Source organism: Mastomys coucha, unplaced genomic scaffold, assembly GCF_008632895.1.
Source record: "Mastomys coucha isolate ucsf_1 unplaced genomic scaffold, UCSF_Mcou_1 pScaffold13, whole genome shotgun sequence".
Lineage (NCBI taxonomy): Eukaryota > Metazoa > Chordata > Mammalia > Rodentia > Muridae > Mastomys > Mastomys coucha.
The window spans coordinates 56,948,604-56,963,442 of record NW_022196895.1 but is presented as its reverse complement, the minus strand read 5'-3'; the positions used below and the strand labels follow the sequence as shown (position 1 = coordinate 56,963,442).

At 44.7% G+C, this 14,839-nt stretch overlaps 1 protein-coding gene across 2 annotated transcripts in view; it reads left to right on the top strand.

Moving 5' to 3' along the window:
• The window catches only part of Hmgxb3 (HMG-box containing 3), a 47,003-nt gene that overhangs the window by 10,638 nt on the left and 21,526 nt on the right, over window positions 1–14,839 (top strand). Inside the window, exons 5-10 of one of the 2 annotated variants that reach the window (XM_031365795.1) lie at window positions 1,489–1,587; window positions 5,091–5,222; window positions 10,931–11,077; window positions 11,174–11,349; window positions 13,268–13,440; window positions 13,562–13,659. In XM_031365795.1, coding sequence (XP_031221655.1) covers window positions 1,489–1,587; window positions 5,091–5,222; window positions 10,931–11,077; window positions 11,174–11,349; window positions 13,268–13,440; window positions 13,562–13,659 — 825 coding nt within the window. Of the gene's footprint in view, window positions 1–1,488; window positions 1,588–5,090; window positions 5,223–10,930; window positions 11,350–13,267; window positions 13,441–13,561; window positions 13,660–14,839 lie in introns of both variants that reach the window. The other variant, XM_031365794.1, reaches the window with a different exon arrangement.

Genomic DNA, 14,839 nt, shown 5'->3' with positions numbered 1-14,839 from the left:
TGTCTTCAGACACACCAGAAGAGGGCATCAGATCCCATTACAGATGGTCTGAGCCACCATGTGGTTGCTGGGAATTGAACTCAGGACCTCTGGAGGAACAGTCAGTGCTCTTAGCCGCTGAACCATCTCTCAAGCCCATAGGTATGGTATTTTAATGTTTCTGGGCCTTAGACTTGCTCTAGAGTTCCCCGTGTCTTGGGCATCTTAGCACCTCTCAGCCTAGCTTACTAAGATAACACGTGAGATGCATTAGGAGAGCTAGAAAGGATACTTAAGCCACCTGGGAGCCCAAAGCTTCATGCTCCTAGTACAGCAGGATTTCCTGACCTGAGTCTCTCTCATAGAACCACAGTGACACCTTGAACTGCATGTGAGAATTCCTGAGTGGAACTCTTGGATAGAGATGGGAATAGGAGAAACGTTCTCTTCAGCGTCAGGGTTATGGAACTAGGAACGAGAAACAAAGACAAATCAGGGGCCATTGAGAAGGCGCAGTGGGTAAAGGTTCTCACTGTCAACCGTGGAAAACCAAAAACTCCACAAGCTTTCCTCCTACCTCCCCAGGCTGTCACATGAATACCCACATGAAATGTCAATTAAATGTAATAAAAACTGTAATTGAAAAAAAAAAAAGCAAGCCCCTCTCCTCTGTACCAAGGGATTCTCAGCTAAGGTGAAAGTAAAAACTCATTGGTTCTAGGGGAACTGCCACAGGTGACCTAGTTCTAGTGCTATAACTAGTGTTTCCCTGGGTAGGCTAGCATCCTAGAGAAATGAGAATGAGAGTCCTCTTCAGGATAAGAGGACTAGTGTGTTAGTGTGCCCGATGACTTGGGAAAAAGCAAGCAGGTACTCCAAAGAACTCTGTCCATCCCTGTATGTGTTCATTATCTGTGGCCTTGGTGCAGTCTTATGATCATGAAGCTTTGCCACTGGTCTGGTGGATGCAGCTTACTTAAGAAGGTACTTTTTAAAAGGTTTATGTGTCGTATCAGAGTTACATGCATGTCTGCCTGTGCACAACCTCTATGCCTGGGACCCATAGAGCCAGAACAGGAGTTGGATACTCTGGCATTAGAGTTAGGAATGATTTTGAGCTAGCTGTTATGTGAGTTTGGGGAACAAATCCAGGTTCTAGAAGAGCAGTCAGTTCTCTTTACCACTGAGCCATCTCCGGGACCACTTAATAGAGTGCACTAATAACATTCATAGGATCAGGAGAATGGAGTGTTCTTACAAGTGCTTATGTGATCTTGGGGATCCCTGACCCATTACAGCTTTACTGTAAAGTGGATGTAGCACATCTTCTGTGGTAGTTTTCTCTTGTTTCTAACTTCTCTTCTTATTTGAAATAATCGTTTGTTTGTTTATTTTGCCAAGTATATTGAGTACATTGTCGGAGTTTTGTGCTTAATGCAGTCTTCAGTATTGCGGTGACCTTGGGTGTTCTGCATACTGTGTAAACAGCTGTCCTCTTGTTGCCCACAGGACTCCAGCGAGAGTAACCCGTCTGCTCCAGCCACTCAGTTCATCATGCTGCCTCTGCCTGCATACTCGGTTGTGGAGAATCCTTCCTCCGTCAAGCTGGTCAGTAGTGGGGAGCTAGGTGGGGAGTTGGGGCTCCATGCAGTCTTCTCCATCAAAGTTCTTGTCTGAAGTCTTACGGCCTTAGGACGTGGCCTTCGGGGCATCTTGGCAGTATTCCAGTCTAGAGCTAGAGGTTTTACTTTAACAGTGATAGCTACTTTCTCCACACCTGTCTTGCTCATTTCCTCTTCAGTTGTGTATTCACATCTTTGCTCACCCTCATTGTAGATCTGAATAAGAGCCGTGGGCAGTGGCTGTGCTTCTCTGCTAAAGAAATGGCCCATAACGTTTGGTTCAGCCTTACTCAAGTTACCAGGACACAGGCAGAATGCAGACACACTTTCTGAATATAATACACCGGGATTCTAGCCCAGTTTCCAGTAGAGTCCCTGGTCTTTTTTGGAGCCTGACGAGTCAGGCCATCCTCTCTGCATTTCTTTTGGCACGCTGTTCTTCTGAACTTGCACCAGAATTGCTCCGTGAGCTCTGCTTACTGGGTTCTAGGTTTTAGGTTTGTTTGTTTGTTTGTTTTGCCTATAAGTTCAAACTACTTGATTTCTCACACAAACCAGGCCTAATGGCCTCTAAACCACATGGTCATGTAGTCTAGGAATGGCTCCAGCCCCAACGGTGTTCTATAGAGCAACGGAACCTGTATGTGTGTGTGTGTGTGTGTGTGTGTGTCTGTGTGCGTGTGCGTGTGTGTGCGTGTGCGTGTGCGTGTGCGCGTGCGCGTGCGCGTGTGCGTGTGCGCGTGCGCGTGCGCGTGCGCGTGCGTGTGCGCGTGCGCGTGCGTGTGTGTGTGTGTGTGTGTGTGTGTGTGTGTGTGTTGTGAGGGGGGATTTATTAGACTGACTTCTATGATAGGGGCTTGATAGTCCTACAGTGGCTGTCTTCATGCTGAAGAAGTAGAGTAGTGAGTTGTTCAGTCTCTAAACAGCTGTGGTCAACTCAGCAAGTCCCAGATTGGCACTGAAGGCTTATGGAGTCAGCTGTTAGGCCCACACTGTCGGGCTGAAGACAGTGATAGGCACACTCACTCAAAGGCAAGGAGACATGATGCTCCCTAGACCCCTTCATGTCTAGACTGCTGTTAGGAAGGTCCCACCCTCTTTGATGGTGAGTCTTACCCACTCTGGTAGTGCTCTCTGGAAGCCTCCCCCCTCACAGACCTAAAGGCGTGTATCCTTAGGTGTTCTATGTTCTATAAAGTTGATGGTGAAGGCCTAGCATCACAGTCTGCCGCTATTGTTGCATTTGTCTGAATGGTTCTATTCGGTTTTCTTTGATTTTAATTGAAATTTTATGACTATTTTCTTCTCCCACCAATTCCTTGCTCACCTTCTCCCTCTTCCCCTCTTTTTGAGATCTCTGTCTTGCTTTGTAGCCCAGGCTAACCTTGAACTCACGATACTTTTGCTTCATTTTTTCCTCCATTTAATGATCTGTCAGTTTTTAAGTTTGTTTTGGTTATTTTAGTAGTTTTTTTAGAGATAATGGTATACATTTTTCAGCTTAACCCCAGTGTGACTTTCAACAGCCTTTGCTATAGGTAAACTATATATTTGATATTGCTGTTTTGAAAGGAGGTCTTAACTGTTGTTCAGACAGACTCAAATGATCCTCCTGCCCCAGCTTTACAAGTAGTGAGGAATGAAAATATGTGTGCCATTGTGCATAGCATGTCCTTAGATGAGAGAGTTGCTTCAGTGGGTGTCTGTTTGTATGTTCACACATTCACAAGTGTGTGCATGGAGATCAGAGGTCGATGCAATGTGTCTTCCTGTCTCCATCCACCCTCCTTGCAGAAATTGAGCTTATCTCCCTGAACCTTGAGCTCTGTAATTTGCTAGGCTCAGTAGCAGGTAAGCCTTCGTCTGCTCCCAGCACTAGAATTATAGGCACATATTGTACCGGTGCTAGGGATCTAAACCCAGATCCTCAAGTTTGTGTAGCAAGCATCTTCTCTAGCCCAGAAAGTTGCAATATCTTGAAATAGAACCTTCCACTGCAGCTTGATGATGGAAAAATTGGTTATTTTTCTGGAGACCCTCCCTATCTTCCTGGAAGTGGCTGTTTTATCAAGCTCTTCTAGAAAAGTGTTGTGTGACACTTTTATGTTTTAGGACTGAAACATCCTTAAGCATCAGCATTTTTGTCTAGTGTTACTGTTCCGTCAGGCCGCTGTTGAGGGATATTTCCAAATGCACAATAACTTTCTAGGACTGACTTCCTTATTTTTATCCTGCTTTCTGGGGCTATTCAGCATGAAGAGTCTATATTGGTCTGGGGAAAAGATGAAAGAGGTTTTCTGTCCTGATTATAATAGTCTCAAAACTAAAAACCCTTTACAGCTTCCTCTGCATGTTTGCTCACTCTTGAGCTGTATTCCTTGGCACACCTCCGTCACAAGAAGAGGATGGGACTTTCCAGAGGAGAAGGCCCACGTGACTGCTCCTAGGTCATTCAGTGGCAGTGGCAAAGTTGGAACCTGCAGCTTGCTGTCACTTTATTTGCCACTCTTGACGTGGTACCACAGAGACGGGCAGCGTTTCCCTGTGCCTGCTGGCAAGGAGAGCAAGTGTTGCTTTTGGTCAGGCTAAAGCAGTTAGGGAGTAACTGTAATAAACATTTGTAAGTACTTTATTTAGAAATAGAGCATGGCTAATAAATAAGTGGTTTTTGTTTCCAGCTGACGTGTAGTGAGCCAGTGTTGAGGTTTTTCCAGAGGATGGATGACCTGTGGAAGGGCAGATGACCTGGCTCCTATTCTCTGATTCTCTTCATTTATTTTCAGAGTCCATAGTTCTCATTTTCTCTTCATTTATTTTCAGAGTCCATAGTTCTCATTTTGTATATTTGAATTATAGGTGGTAGATCTCTAAGTTGTAATTAACAAGAATGAAGACAAAGCATAGTTGGGCACAGCTAGGTTCTCAGAAGCAGTATTGGACCAAGAATGAGAGTGTCCTGAGTTCTAGGTCTAGCTCTGCTTTTGAGTCACTACAAGATTTTTGTTTTGTTTTTGTTTTGAGATGGTCTGTGTATTCATGACTGTCCTAGAACCTACCGTGTAGACCAGGCTGGCCTTAGATTCAGGGATCTGACTACCTCTACTTCCCTGTGCTGGGTGGGGGCAGGGGTGGGGGACGTGCTTCTTTCTCTCTCTCTCTCTCTCTCTCTCTCTCTCTCTCTCTCTCTCTCTCTCTCTCTCTCTGTGTGTGTGTGTGTGTGTGTGTGTGTGTTTTGCCTGCAAGTATGTCTGTGACAGAAGAATAATGCCTGCTATAATGCATTGCTAGAGGATTGAGTGAGATTCTGTTACAGTGTTGAGCACTATGTGCTGCCGTATTCAGCTGCAGCCATCACTGCAGGCACCTATGTAACTGTGGGGTTTGTTCCAAAGGACCTTTGTAACTGATCTTTTGAGCTGTTGTCTACTTGGTATTCTAATATAGTCAGCAGAGTCTTGGTTTTAACTCTCATTTGTTTGTGTTTTACAGACTACAACATACACCCGCCGGGGCCATGGGACATGCACGAGCCCAGGTTGTTCTTTTACCTATGTCACCAGGCACAAGCCACCTAAGTGCCCTACTTGTGGTAACTTCCTAGGAGGGAAGTGGATCCCAAAGGTAAGGTCTATTCAGTTACCCCAAGAACAGATGTTTGGTTTTTAAGTTGATACTGGCTTCTTTTAAACCTTTAACGTGTCTGTGATGCGCGTGGGTGTATGTGTGTGCTCCTTTGTGTGCGTGAGTGCAGGTGCATGCGTGCACTGTCACACGTTCACTGCCGCACATTTCAGGATAGGCTGTTCCTGGAGACCTGGTCTGTCCAGGAGCACTAGGATTATAGATGCAGGTCACTGCACCGGCTTTGTGTGGGTGCTGGGCTTAGAACTTTGGTCCTCACACCTGGGCTCAGATGCCTTGGCCACTGTGGCTGTGTCTTTCATTTCTTTTCTAAACCAGAACATTTATGACTAATTGGGATCCTCAAGATGACCTGGATGCTGCAACAGCTGCCTTCTTGGGTTAAGTGTTCCTTCATGGAGTCCGTGTCAGAAACTAAGATATGGACAGTTTACAGGAGCCCTATCCACTCAGTCCCCGTAGTGTTTCGACTCCTAGCCTCAGCACTACAGTTAGACTTTCTCTTGTGCTTGGCAGGGCAGCCACATTTGCCACAGGTCAACTTCTAAAGGCGGTAGGCCTTAGAGCCATGGTGGCGGCACAACATGTGCATCTTACTGCAGTACTTTCCAAAGGAAATGGTCCTTTTGTCATTGTGCTAATACTGCTAAGGCCAAAGAGCTCTGAAGAGTCACATTTTTCATTTTTAGTTAGCTTAGTTAGTTTCATTTTCATTACAGATAAATCATTTTTCTTATCAACAGTTTCTTTGATGAAAAGAAACAAAATTAAAAAGTTAGCCACAATCTTTTATCATCCAAACAAAAGCCACTTTTAAAGGTCACTTTCTTGTGTTTAAGTTATGTGGCTTTTTTCCCACTGGTTTTTGTTTGTTTTGTTTAAGCACATTTATCTTATGTGTATGGGGCAGAGGGTGGGGGGGGCTTTGTGCCACACATGGAGGTAAGAGACAACTTTTGAAAGTTGGTTCTCCTTCTGCCATGTGTGTTCAGTGAATCACATTCATCAAACTACTACCTTCAGCCAGGCGTAGTGGAGCACACATGTAATCCCAGCACTGGGAGGCAGGGAGGATTAGGAGGCCAGAGCCACCTTGTGAGTTCTAGGCTACCTGCTATTGCTACAAACCTTTTTCATAAATGACTACTGTTCCTTGCGGTTAACGTTGAACTATAGCTGTATAACCCTCTGTTCTCGCTGCATAGTTACGGTTCTGAAGTGTAGCTTGTGTTTTCCCACTCTTTAGCTCAAGATCCTTTTTTTATAGCGGCTATTAAAAATGAAAGTCCTTAACCCGATACTTAGAGTTGACACTGGGTTCACATTCCCTCCCTCCCTGCACCAACTCCTTCCTTTTTCTTTTCGTTTTCATTTTTTGAGAGAGTATCATGTATCGCATGTTGACCTCAAACTGGTACACTTCCTACCTGTGGAGGGCTGGGCTTACAGGTGTTCACCATCATGCCCAGTTCATGTGCTGGGCATCAGACCCAGGTGCCAGGCAGGCACTCTGGCAGCTGAGGTATATCCGCAGCACCTCGGATTCCATGCATTCTGTCATCAGATTCTGATTTTACCAGGCACACCCCTACCCATATCTATCTGATAATAAATAGGGTCAAGTGTAGTTGGGTTTTATATGCATTAAATGAATGCATTGCTGAGCTGTTGTTCACATTAGTCTCTCATGAAGCTCCCTTAGGTTTCCCTAGGGAAGAGTAAATGCCCATTGCTGTAGACTCTTAACACATGCATAAGTGTTTTCCTGCATGTATGTAAATGCATGCAGTGTCCAGAGGAGGGAACTAGAGTTACAGACAGTTGTGAACCACCGTTTAGGTGCTGGGAATCGAATGCTGGGCCTTTAGGAGAACAGCCAGTGTCCTTAGCTGCTGAGCCCTGTCTTTATAACCCACTTTCATTATTTTCAAATTATGTGCATATGTTTGTGTGTGGGTATGTGACCTCAGAGGCCAGTGCCATCTTGGTGATTGAGTTAATAGAATTCTTTCTATTAGTGTTCTGCTGCTAGGATCTGCAAGGGCATAAACGCTAGAGACCCAGGAGCCAGGCCAGCTTTCTTGTGCCTGCTTTCTAGTTTCCGCTGGAGCACCGGTAATTTATTCTCATTCTTTTTGCCCAGATGTATTTTACCAGCTGCACCAGGATATTGACTTGCAGTCTTGGTTTCCCCTCCCCAGAGTTCTCTGAAATGTCCTTGTTTCTGTGCTTGGTTATGGCAGAATATAAGCAAGCTTGGGAGGCTTTTCTCTCCCTTAGGTTCTGGGTTAGTTCATGTTTTTAATTTTGGAGTTTTTGTTGTGTGCTTGGATTTTTTAAAACCTACTTTAATAAGGGTTCTTATGCTTTAACCTCCCTGCTAGCCCACCACACACCAGAGGTAGTGGAAAGGAAAAGCTAATCGCAAAGGCGGATGTGGACTTGTTTAGAAATAGTTCTTTGGAGCGATTCCAATCTTCGTTATCAGGATATCAGCAGTTCAGGTCACATGAATCAGCAGTGGTAGCTGGATCCACTCACAAACACCATTCAGCAATAGCAGTTCAATTCAAGAGAAACCACGAGGCTACATGGAAGAGGCAGCTGCTGGAATATCTTGCGTTTTTTCTCCATAAAGTCACGACTAATGATGATCAGTGAAGAAGACAAGGTGAACCAGTGCCGTAGTATCATGATGTCAGCGGAGACCAGAGTCAGCAAAGAGTGGCAAGGCGAGCCAGTGCCACAGTGTCATCCACTGGCTGTCAGGTTATAGTTACACCCTAGGCTACCTGCTATGCTATTGCTACAAAGCTTTTTCATAAATGACTACTGTTCCTTTCAGTTTATGTTGAACTATAGCTATATACCATCTGTTCCAAACCTCACCTGTTCTCTAAAGGATCCACTCCAACAAAGAAAGCATCACATGTCCTTTTTCCAGGCAGCTTCCAGAAGAACACCACATGTCTCTTCTCAGCAAAACATCCTCTCATAAGACAGTTTCCATCACATGACACAACTGAGTCTCGAAAGAAACCAGAAATTTCCCCTTCGTTTTGTTGTTTTTGAAATAGGTTCTCATTATGTGGCTAGAACTTGATATGTAGAGCAGGCTGGTCCCAAACTCACAGAGATCCTCTTGTCCAGCCTCCTGAGTGCTGGGATTAAAGGCATGTTCTACCATGTCTAACCTTTTGTTTGTCTGCTCTGTGTGTGTGTGTGCTCACGCTGTGTGCGAGTTCACTTGTGTTCACCTCACCTCAACATGCATGTGGAGATCATAGGATAGCTTGTAGGAGCAGGTTCTCTCCTTCAAGGACTAAACTCAGGTTCTCAGGCTTGGTGAGTGCCTTGCCCACCGAGCCATGGTCACTGGCCTCACAGATTCTGGTTTAACTTTGAGGTTTCTTCATTAAATACGTCTGCACTTGTGAGTACGTGTATGCCCCTTGACATAAGATAGCTGTGGTTTACTTATCCCACGAGAACGTTCTGTTAGCTTCTTAACCCTTATTGTGACTTACGGAGTCAGACTTCTTCCTGACCAACAAAATGAGTATGAGGAGACAGGGTGACAGCCATGTAACATCATTTTAGATGGAAAGGTGGCTTTGCCTATCAGCTACTTCAATTGATTACATTCTTCTGAATAAAATTAAAGAGAAATAACTCGCCAAGTTCCCACAACTAATTACGGCAGCACCTTTCCCACTAAACTATACTTTCCCAGGTATTATGATCTTGTTTAGCTGCAGAATCTAAGATTTGGGTTGTAATCTTGAGTCAGGCATAAACTGTTTTTTGAAGTTACATGTGTATGCGTGACAGTTGGGAAATGATCGGCCTTTTCCTCCGTTGTCCCTGGGATCAGACTGGCTAAAGTTAGCCTGAGAAGTACACGCCACAGTTGCCCATGAGTTAGTTGGGGTAAAAGCTAGTGGTTAGGGCTGTGTAGCTCAGGGCTTCAGGTTTATGTGCTCTGACAGTGATTAGCTGCTTGTGTACATTTCCATCTTAAAGCAACATCTAAACAGTGCAGGCTGAGTCAGTGACAAATGTGAAATTACCTGGATAGTGTGTGTTCAATTTTTTTTATTATCTTTCTCCACAAACAGTTTTAAATAGCCTACTTGGTAGGCAGTGTACTGCTCAAAGATTGCATCCTAAGAGGTGAGTTTAGGCTGTTGGTTTGGGTTGATGTTTCCTTGTGTTGCTCTGATTAAGCTCTGCCGATTACTTGGTCTTTTATTTTCATGCTTGTTCCTCCAGAGCTAGTCTGTGTTAGGATCTGAGAGTGCTGTGCTGTAGAGCTTCGGTGACTGTCACTGAAAGGTCATCTGTTTCTGGTCGTTAGCCAGGAAAAGGACACCACCCAGATGGCTGGAGAAGTCTGAAGGGATTGTGGTTGAAACTTTAATGACATTAGCCACAGACACCGTATTTGATATAGCATCCAGGCAGGCCCTGTGCAGAGGGTTACCTTGCTTCTGTTGGGATTTTTAACATCCAACTCAGTGTTTTTCAGAACTGAAGTCAAGAGACCTGAAGTGACTAATGTCCAAAGTCCAGTAGAAGCCAGAGATAGTCAGGACTGGAGCCACATCTCTGGCCACCATTTCCCTTTCTAATCCCATTCTGGTTGGTAATTCATGCTCATCATACTCTCGACCAGCCAGAATCTAGTACCACCTCATGCAGAACCCAGTCCTGCCATTTATGAGAAGTAATTCAGATAAGCTTGCCCTAGATCGCACACATAATTAGGAGTAGAATCCATCTTTAGATTTTCTCTTAGTTCATATATAGTACCTTTCATAAAGAGACAACCAGTGTTTTAAAAAAATTAGTGTACCTATTTGTATATGTGTGTATTTGTGTATAGCTGCTATTATTTCCACAGCTGTGTTTACTGAATAAAGCAAAGGCTGCAAGGACTTTAGAAGTAAGCCTGCCAGGCAGGAATGCTATCACATACATGCCTAAGTTTGAGGCCAGTCTGTGTATGGGTATGTAGAGCAAGTTTTAGGCTGGCTAGGGCTCCACAGTGAGCCCCTGCCTAACCTCTAACATAATGAACAGGTATGGGTTAATTTGACTGTTTGAAGTGTGTGGCTTATTTCTAAGTAGTTCCTGATGACTCACCCAGGAGACTCTGGGACTAAGGTTTTCTCTAAGGGAATGAACACAGTGAACCTGAGCACACTGGGATGCCTCATAGAAAAGCTCCCACGGCAAACCACGTGGTGCTACAGATGTCAGCTTCTTTCTAGATGGGGAGAGCCCGAGGCATGTCGGGAAGGGAGCAGAAGTCTTAGATAAAGTCGATTTTATACTTGTAATCTTAACTCTTCTCTGTGAACTCATTCCCTTATTTATTACCCATGCGGTTTTTTTGATTGAGTTTTTTTGTTTTGTTTTTTTGTTGTTATTTTTTGTTGTTGTTTTGTTTTTTATTTTTCAAAACAGGGTTTCTCTGTGTAGCTCTGGCTGTCCTGGAACACACTCTGTAGACCAGGCTGGCCTCGAACTCAGAAATCTGCCTGTCTCTGCCTCCCAAGTGCTGGGATTAAAGGCGTGGGCCACCACTGCCCGGCTACCCATGTGTTTTTAAAAAGGGAATATTTGTGAATGTCATTGTCAGCTGTAAAATGCCTTTATGCATACAAGCTTTTTATTTTTTCTAGGAAAAGCCAGCCAAAGTCAAAGTGGAATTGGCTTCAGGTGTCTCCTCCAAAGGTTCTGTGATTAAAAGAAATCAGCAGTCTGTCACCACTGAGCAAAACCCCTCTAAGGAAAATGCTTCAACACTGACTCTGGAAAACTCAGAAGCTGTAAGCCAGCTCTTAAACGTAGCTCCTCCGAGAGAAGGGGGTGAGGACAGTGAGTGGGAGCAGGTGATTATCTCCGATGCTCATGTTTTGGTCAAGGAAGTTCCTGGGAATCGTGGTACAGCAGTAACTAAGACACCAGTTGTCAAGAGTGGTGCACAGGCTGAAGTCTCTCTGGGGACAACTGAGAATGACAGTCCTGGACCAGACATACCACCATCGGCTGAGGGGACCAGCACCTCCAGTTTACTCCAAGCTCACAAAAAGTCTCCAGGGTATGCCAGTGTAATTATATATAATGGGGACTATGTTGAGAACAGCAGCTAAGCAAGAGTCCCGTTTGCTGTGTCCTTACAGCAGTCCTGAGAGGCAGCAGAGCCCACAGAGGCCCTAGCACCACTGCCTAGAGACGCAGCGTGACCTACCAGATACTCTCATCCGTACATTGCTGCTGTCCATGTACATCTTGTCTTGTCAGTCTTCCTAAAAAAGATCCTAGCTCCTGGGACAGGTTGTGGGCAGGGTTTAAAAAAACCAAAAAAGCCACATGTGTTACCAATCCTGAATATGGGATTAGAAACAGAGGACTTATTTTGGCATCCTGGGCAAAGATTCTTTGGCAGGTAGTCAGAGGCTCAGCTCGACCTGATCTCTGGCTTCTGTTTGACCTTTGGTATAGTCTCTTAATGTCTTACGACTAGTTGTGAAAGACCTTGAGTTGGAAAGAATATATCTCACAGATTATATGTGACTAATTAAAAAGATTTAAGAATGATTGCTTATAAAGCATCCGGACGGGCGCCTTACAAAGCGGAGGCCTTCTCCCCCTTTCTTTCTTATTAGAGGCTTACTTGGCCTCTGCATAGTGTTGTGGGATCTGTCGCTCTCGTAGCTGAAGACTCCTTGCTAAGCTCAGGAGTTCTCAGCTGGGAGCAGTCTTGCCCACGGGATGTTTTGGCAGTGCTGGGAGGTATTTTGGTTGTCACAGCTGGGGAAAGGTTTGCTGCTAACATGTAAGTAGAGGATGGATGACTAAACATCCCATAGTACACAGGCTAGCCTTCTCCGCTGGGGAACTGGCCTCTGAAACATCACTAGTTCCACATTTGCTTTCTAATGTGATTTGTAAGGGTTTTTTTTGTTTTTGTTTTTTGTTTTGGTTTTTTTTGATTGAATGACTAGGAAATATGTTCACATAGTTCAAATTTTAAAAGTATAAGAAATAAACACATTTTTTAAAAAAAAATCTCCTTTCTGCCCCATTAGGTAGTCATTATTTCCCAGGGTTAGTCAATATTTCCAATTCTCTACTGTGTCAGGAATTAATTTTAAACACAAACATGTATATGTGTGCACGTATTTCCTACCTCTTTTGGATTTGTTTTTACGTGTATGGGTGTTCTGCCTGGACATGTCTGTGAAACCTGTGTATTTGGTGTCCACGAATACCAAAAGAGAGTATCAGATCCTTGGAAGTGGAGTTGGAAGCCACCTTGTGGGTGCTGAGGATCGAACCTGGGTCCTCTTCAAGAGCAGCAAATTCCCTTAGCCACTGAAACTCTTCAGCCCATTTTCTACTTTCTACACCAATGCTAGCAGAGTGGGTTGGGTGTACTGCTAAGTCCAGTCCCTCTCGTCTCCTTAAAACAGTATGTATATTCTGGAGATAGTTTAGTATGCTAAAGAGTGAGGCTTTGACTGGTATTTGGGACATAAGTCACTTTAGGGGCTGTGTGTGCTTATTACCATCAGCACTGCAACGTCGGTGCTGTCCTCATGTGGGCGCTTGCTAGGCTTCAAGTAGCACCTGCTCTACTTAGAAGCAAGTTGGAGCGTACAGCTAGAATGCTGCTGTTACTGCATACCCTAGACAGTGCTCCATACTTGCATAGTACTCACTTATCTGGGTTTCTCAGACCTTTTTATGGAGCCTAGCCTACCCTTGTCCTCACCACATAACCGAGGATGGCGTGAATCCCTGAGCTTCCTTCTAGGACTACAGAGGTCTTTGTGATACTTACTTCACCAAATTTATGCTTAAAAACTTCAGGTCTAGAGCCCTACAGATTAATAAAGTCTACAATTTAATTCAGTTTGTGTAAAAAGTATTGTTTGGCTATTACGATTTGGTTTCCTTCCTTTGTCCAATTATCCAGCTTTCCTTCATGGTTGTTTTTTTTACCCTCCCTCCAGAGTTGACCTGCTCACCACTGGACCCAAAGCCCCAGAGCTTAAAGGCAGAGCACGAGGCAAGCCCTCCTTGCTGGCTGCAGCGAGACCTATGAGAGCAATCCTGCCAGCCCCAACAAGCGTTGGACGGGGCAGTGGCGTGGGACTGCCCAGGGCCAGGCAGGCTTTCCCTCTGGGTAAGAGGTAGCTAGAACCTGGGATGGGGGGCTATCAGATAGTACTGGTGGAGAATAGGAAGGAGAGAGCTGGGGAAGCAGAATGGCTTTAAGTCACCAGGTTGGTTTCTGGTTCTCTCAGATAAGACTCCCTCTGTGAGGACTTGTGGCCTGAAGCCAAGCACGCTGAGACAGCTGGGCCAGCCCATCCAACAGCCACCTAGCGCTGGTGAGGTAAAGGTAAGACCCAGTCCCAAAAGGAGTGCTGTATGGCAGTGTACTCAGTTTGTTTAATGTTTGAGTCACGGGGCACAGCCAAAAGGCAGACGCCGGTTTCTGCAGGCCTCTGGGAGGATAGTAATAAAAACTGAAATTTCACTTCTAAGGTGAACACATACTTCTAGGCCTTTTATTTGGATATCTGTAAGTTTTAAAATAGACAAATACAAAAGCATTTATTGAGCACCCATAAACTCTTTACCCATAATCATCTATTAACATGTGGTCCTGTGCCAGGAAGCTGGCTCGGCAGGTAAAGGCGCAAGCTGTTAGACCTGCAGACTGGTTGAGTTCTGTGCCCAGGACCTGTATGACAGAAGGAGGCCACCAACTCCTAAGTGTTCTTTTTCAGCCTTTACATGCATGTGTCTCCCATGTGCACATAAATAAGTGCAATTCTGCAAAGACTTACTGTATTTTTATTTATGTATATGTCTGTGACTGTAGGTTTGTACACATGGGTGCAGGTGTTCTTGCAAGTCAGAGGCTTAAAGGCAGTTGTGAGCTGCTGATGTGAGTGTTAGGAACCTAACAGGTTAAGAGCAGCACATGCTCTTAACTACTGAGCTATATATCCAGCCCCCATCCCCAAATGTAAAAAATAACAAATTTTAATTATGAGAGTCCCATTGCTCTCTTTGTGCAAATACTTTATTCCATAATGCTTCTTTGTGTATTCAGGGATATACTTTCTCTAAATGTTAGTATTCTGTTTTTAGACTTCATACTCCAATTTGGTCTTTTACCCATGTTTGTTTCCCGTTCTATATAGGATCTAGGATCAGGATGTTGCTTTGATTTTTTTTTTATGGCTGTTTAGTTTGCTTTTAAAATGATGTCTGGTCATTATAGAAAGTCCAGTTGGACATGTGCCACACACACGCAATCCCTGTGCTTGGCAGCCTGAGCTAGAGGATTGACAGCTCAAGGCCATCCATACTGCACAGTGAGTTAGAACCAAGGGGGGCAGCTCAAGGCTGTCCATACTGCACAGTGAGTTAGAACCAAGGGGGGTAGCTCAAGGCCATCCATACTGCACAGTGAGTTAGAGCCAAGGGGGCAGCTCAAGGCTATCCATACTGCACAGTGAGTTAGAGCCAAGAGAGGCAGCTCAAGGCTGTCCATACTGCACAGTGAGTTA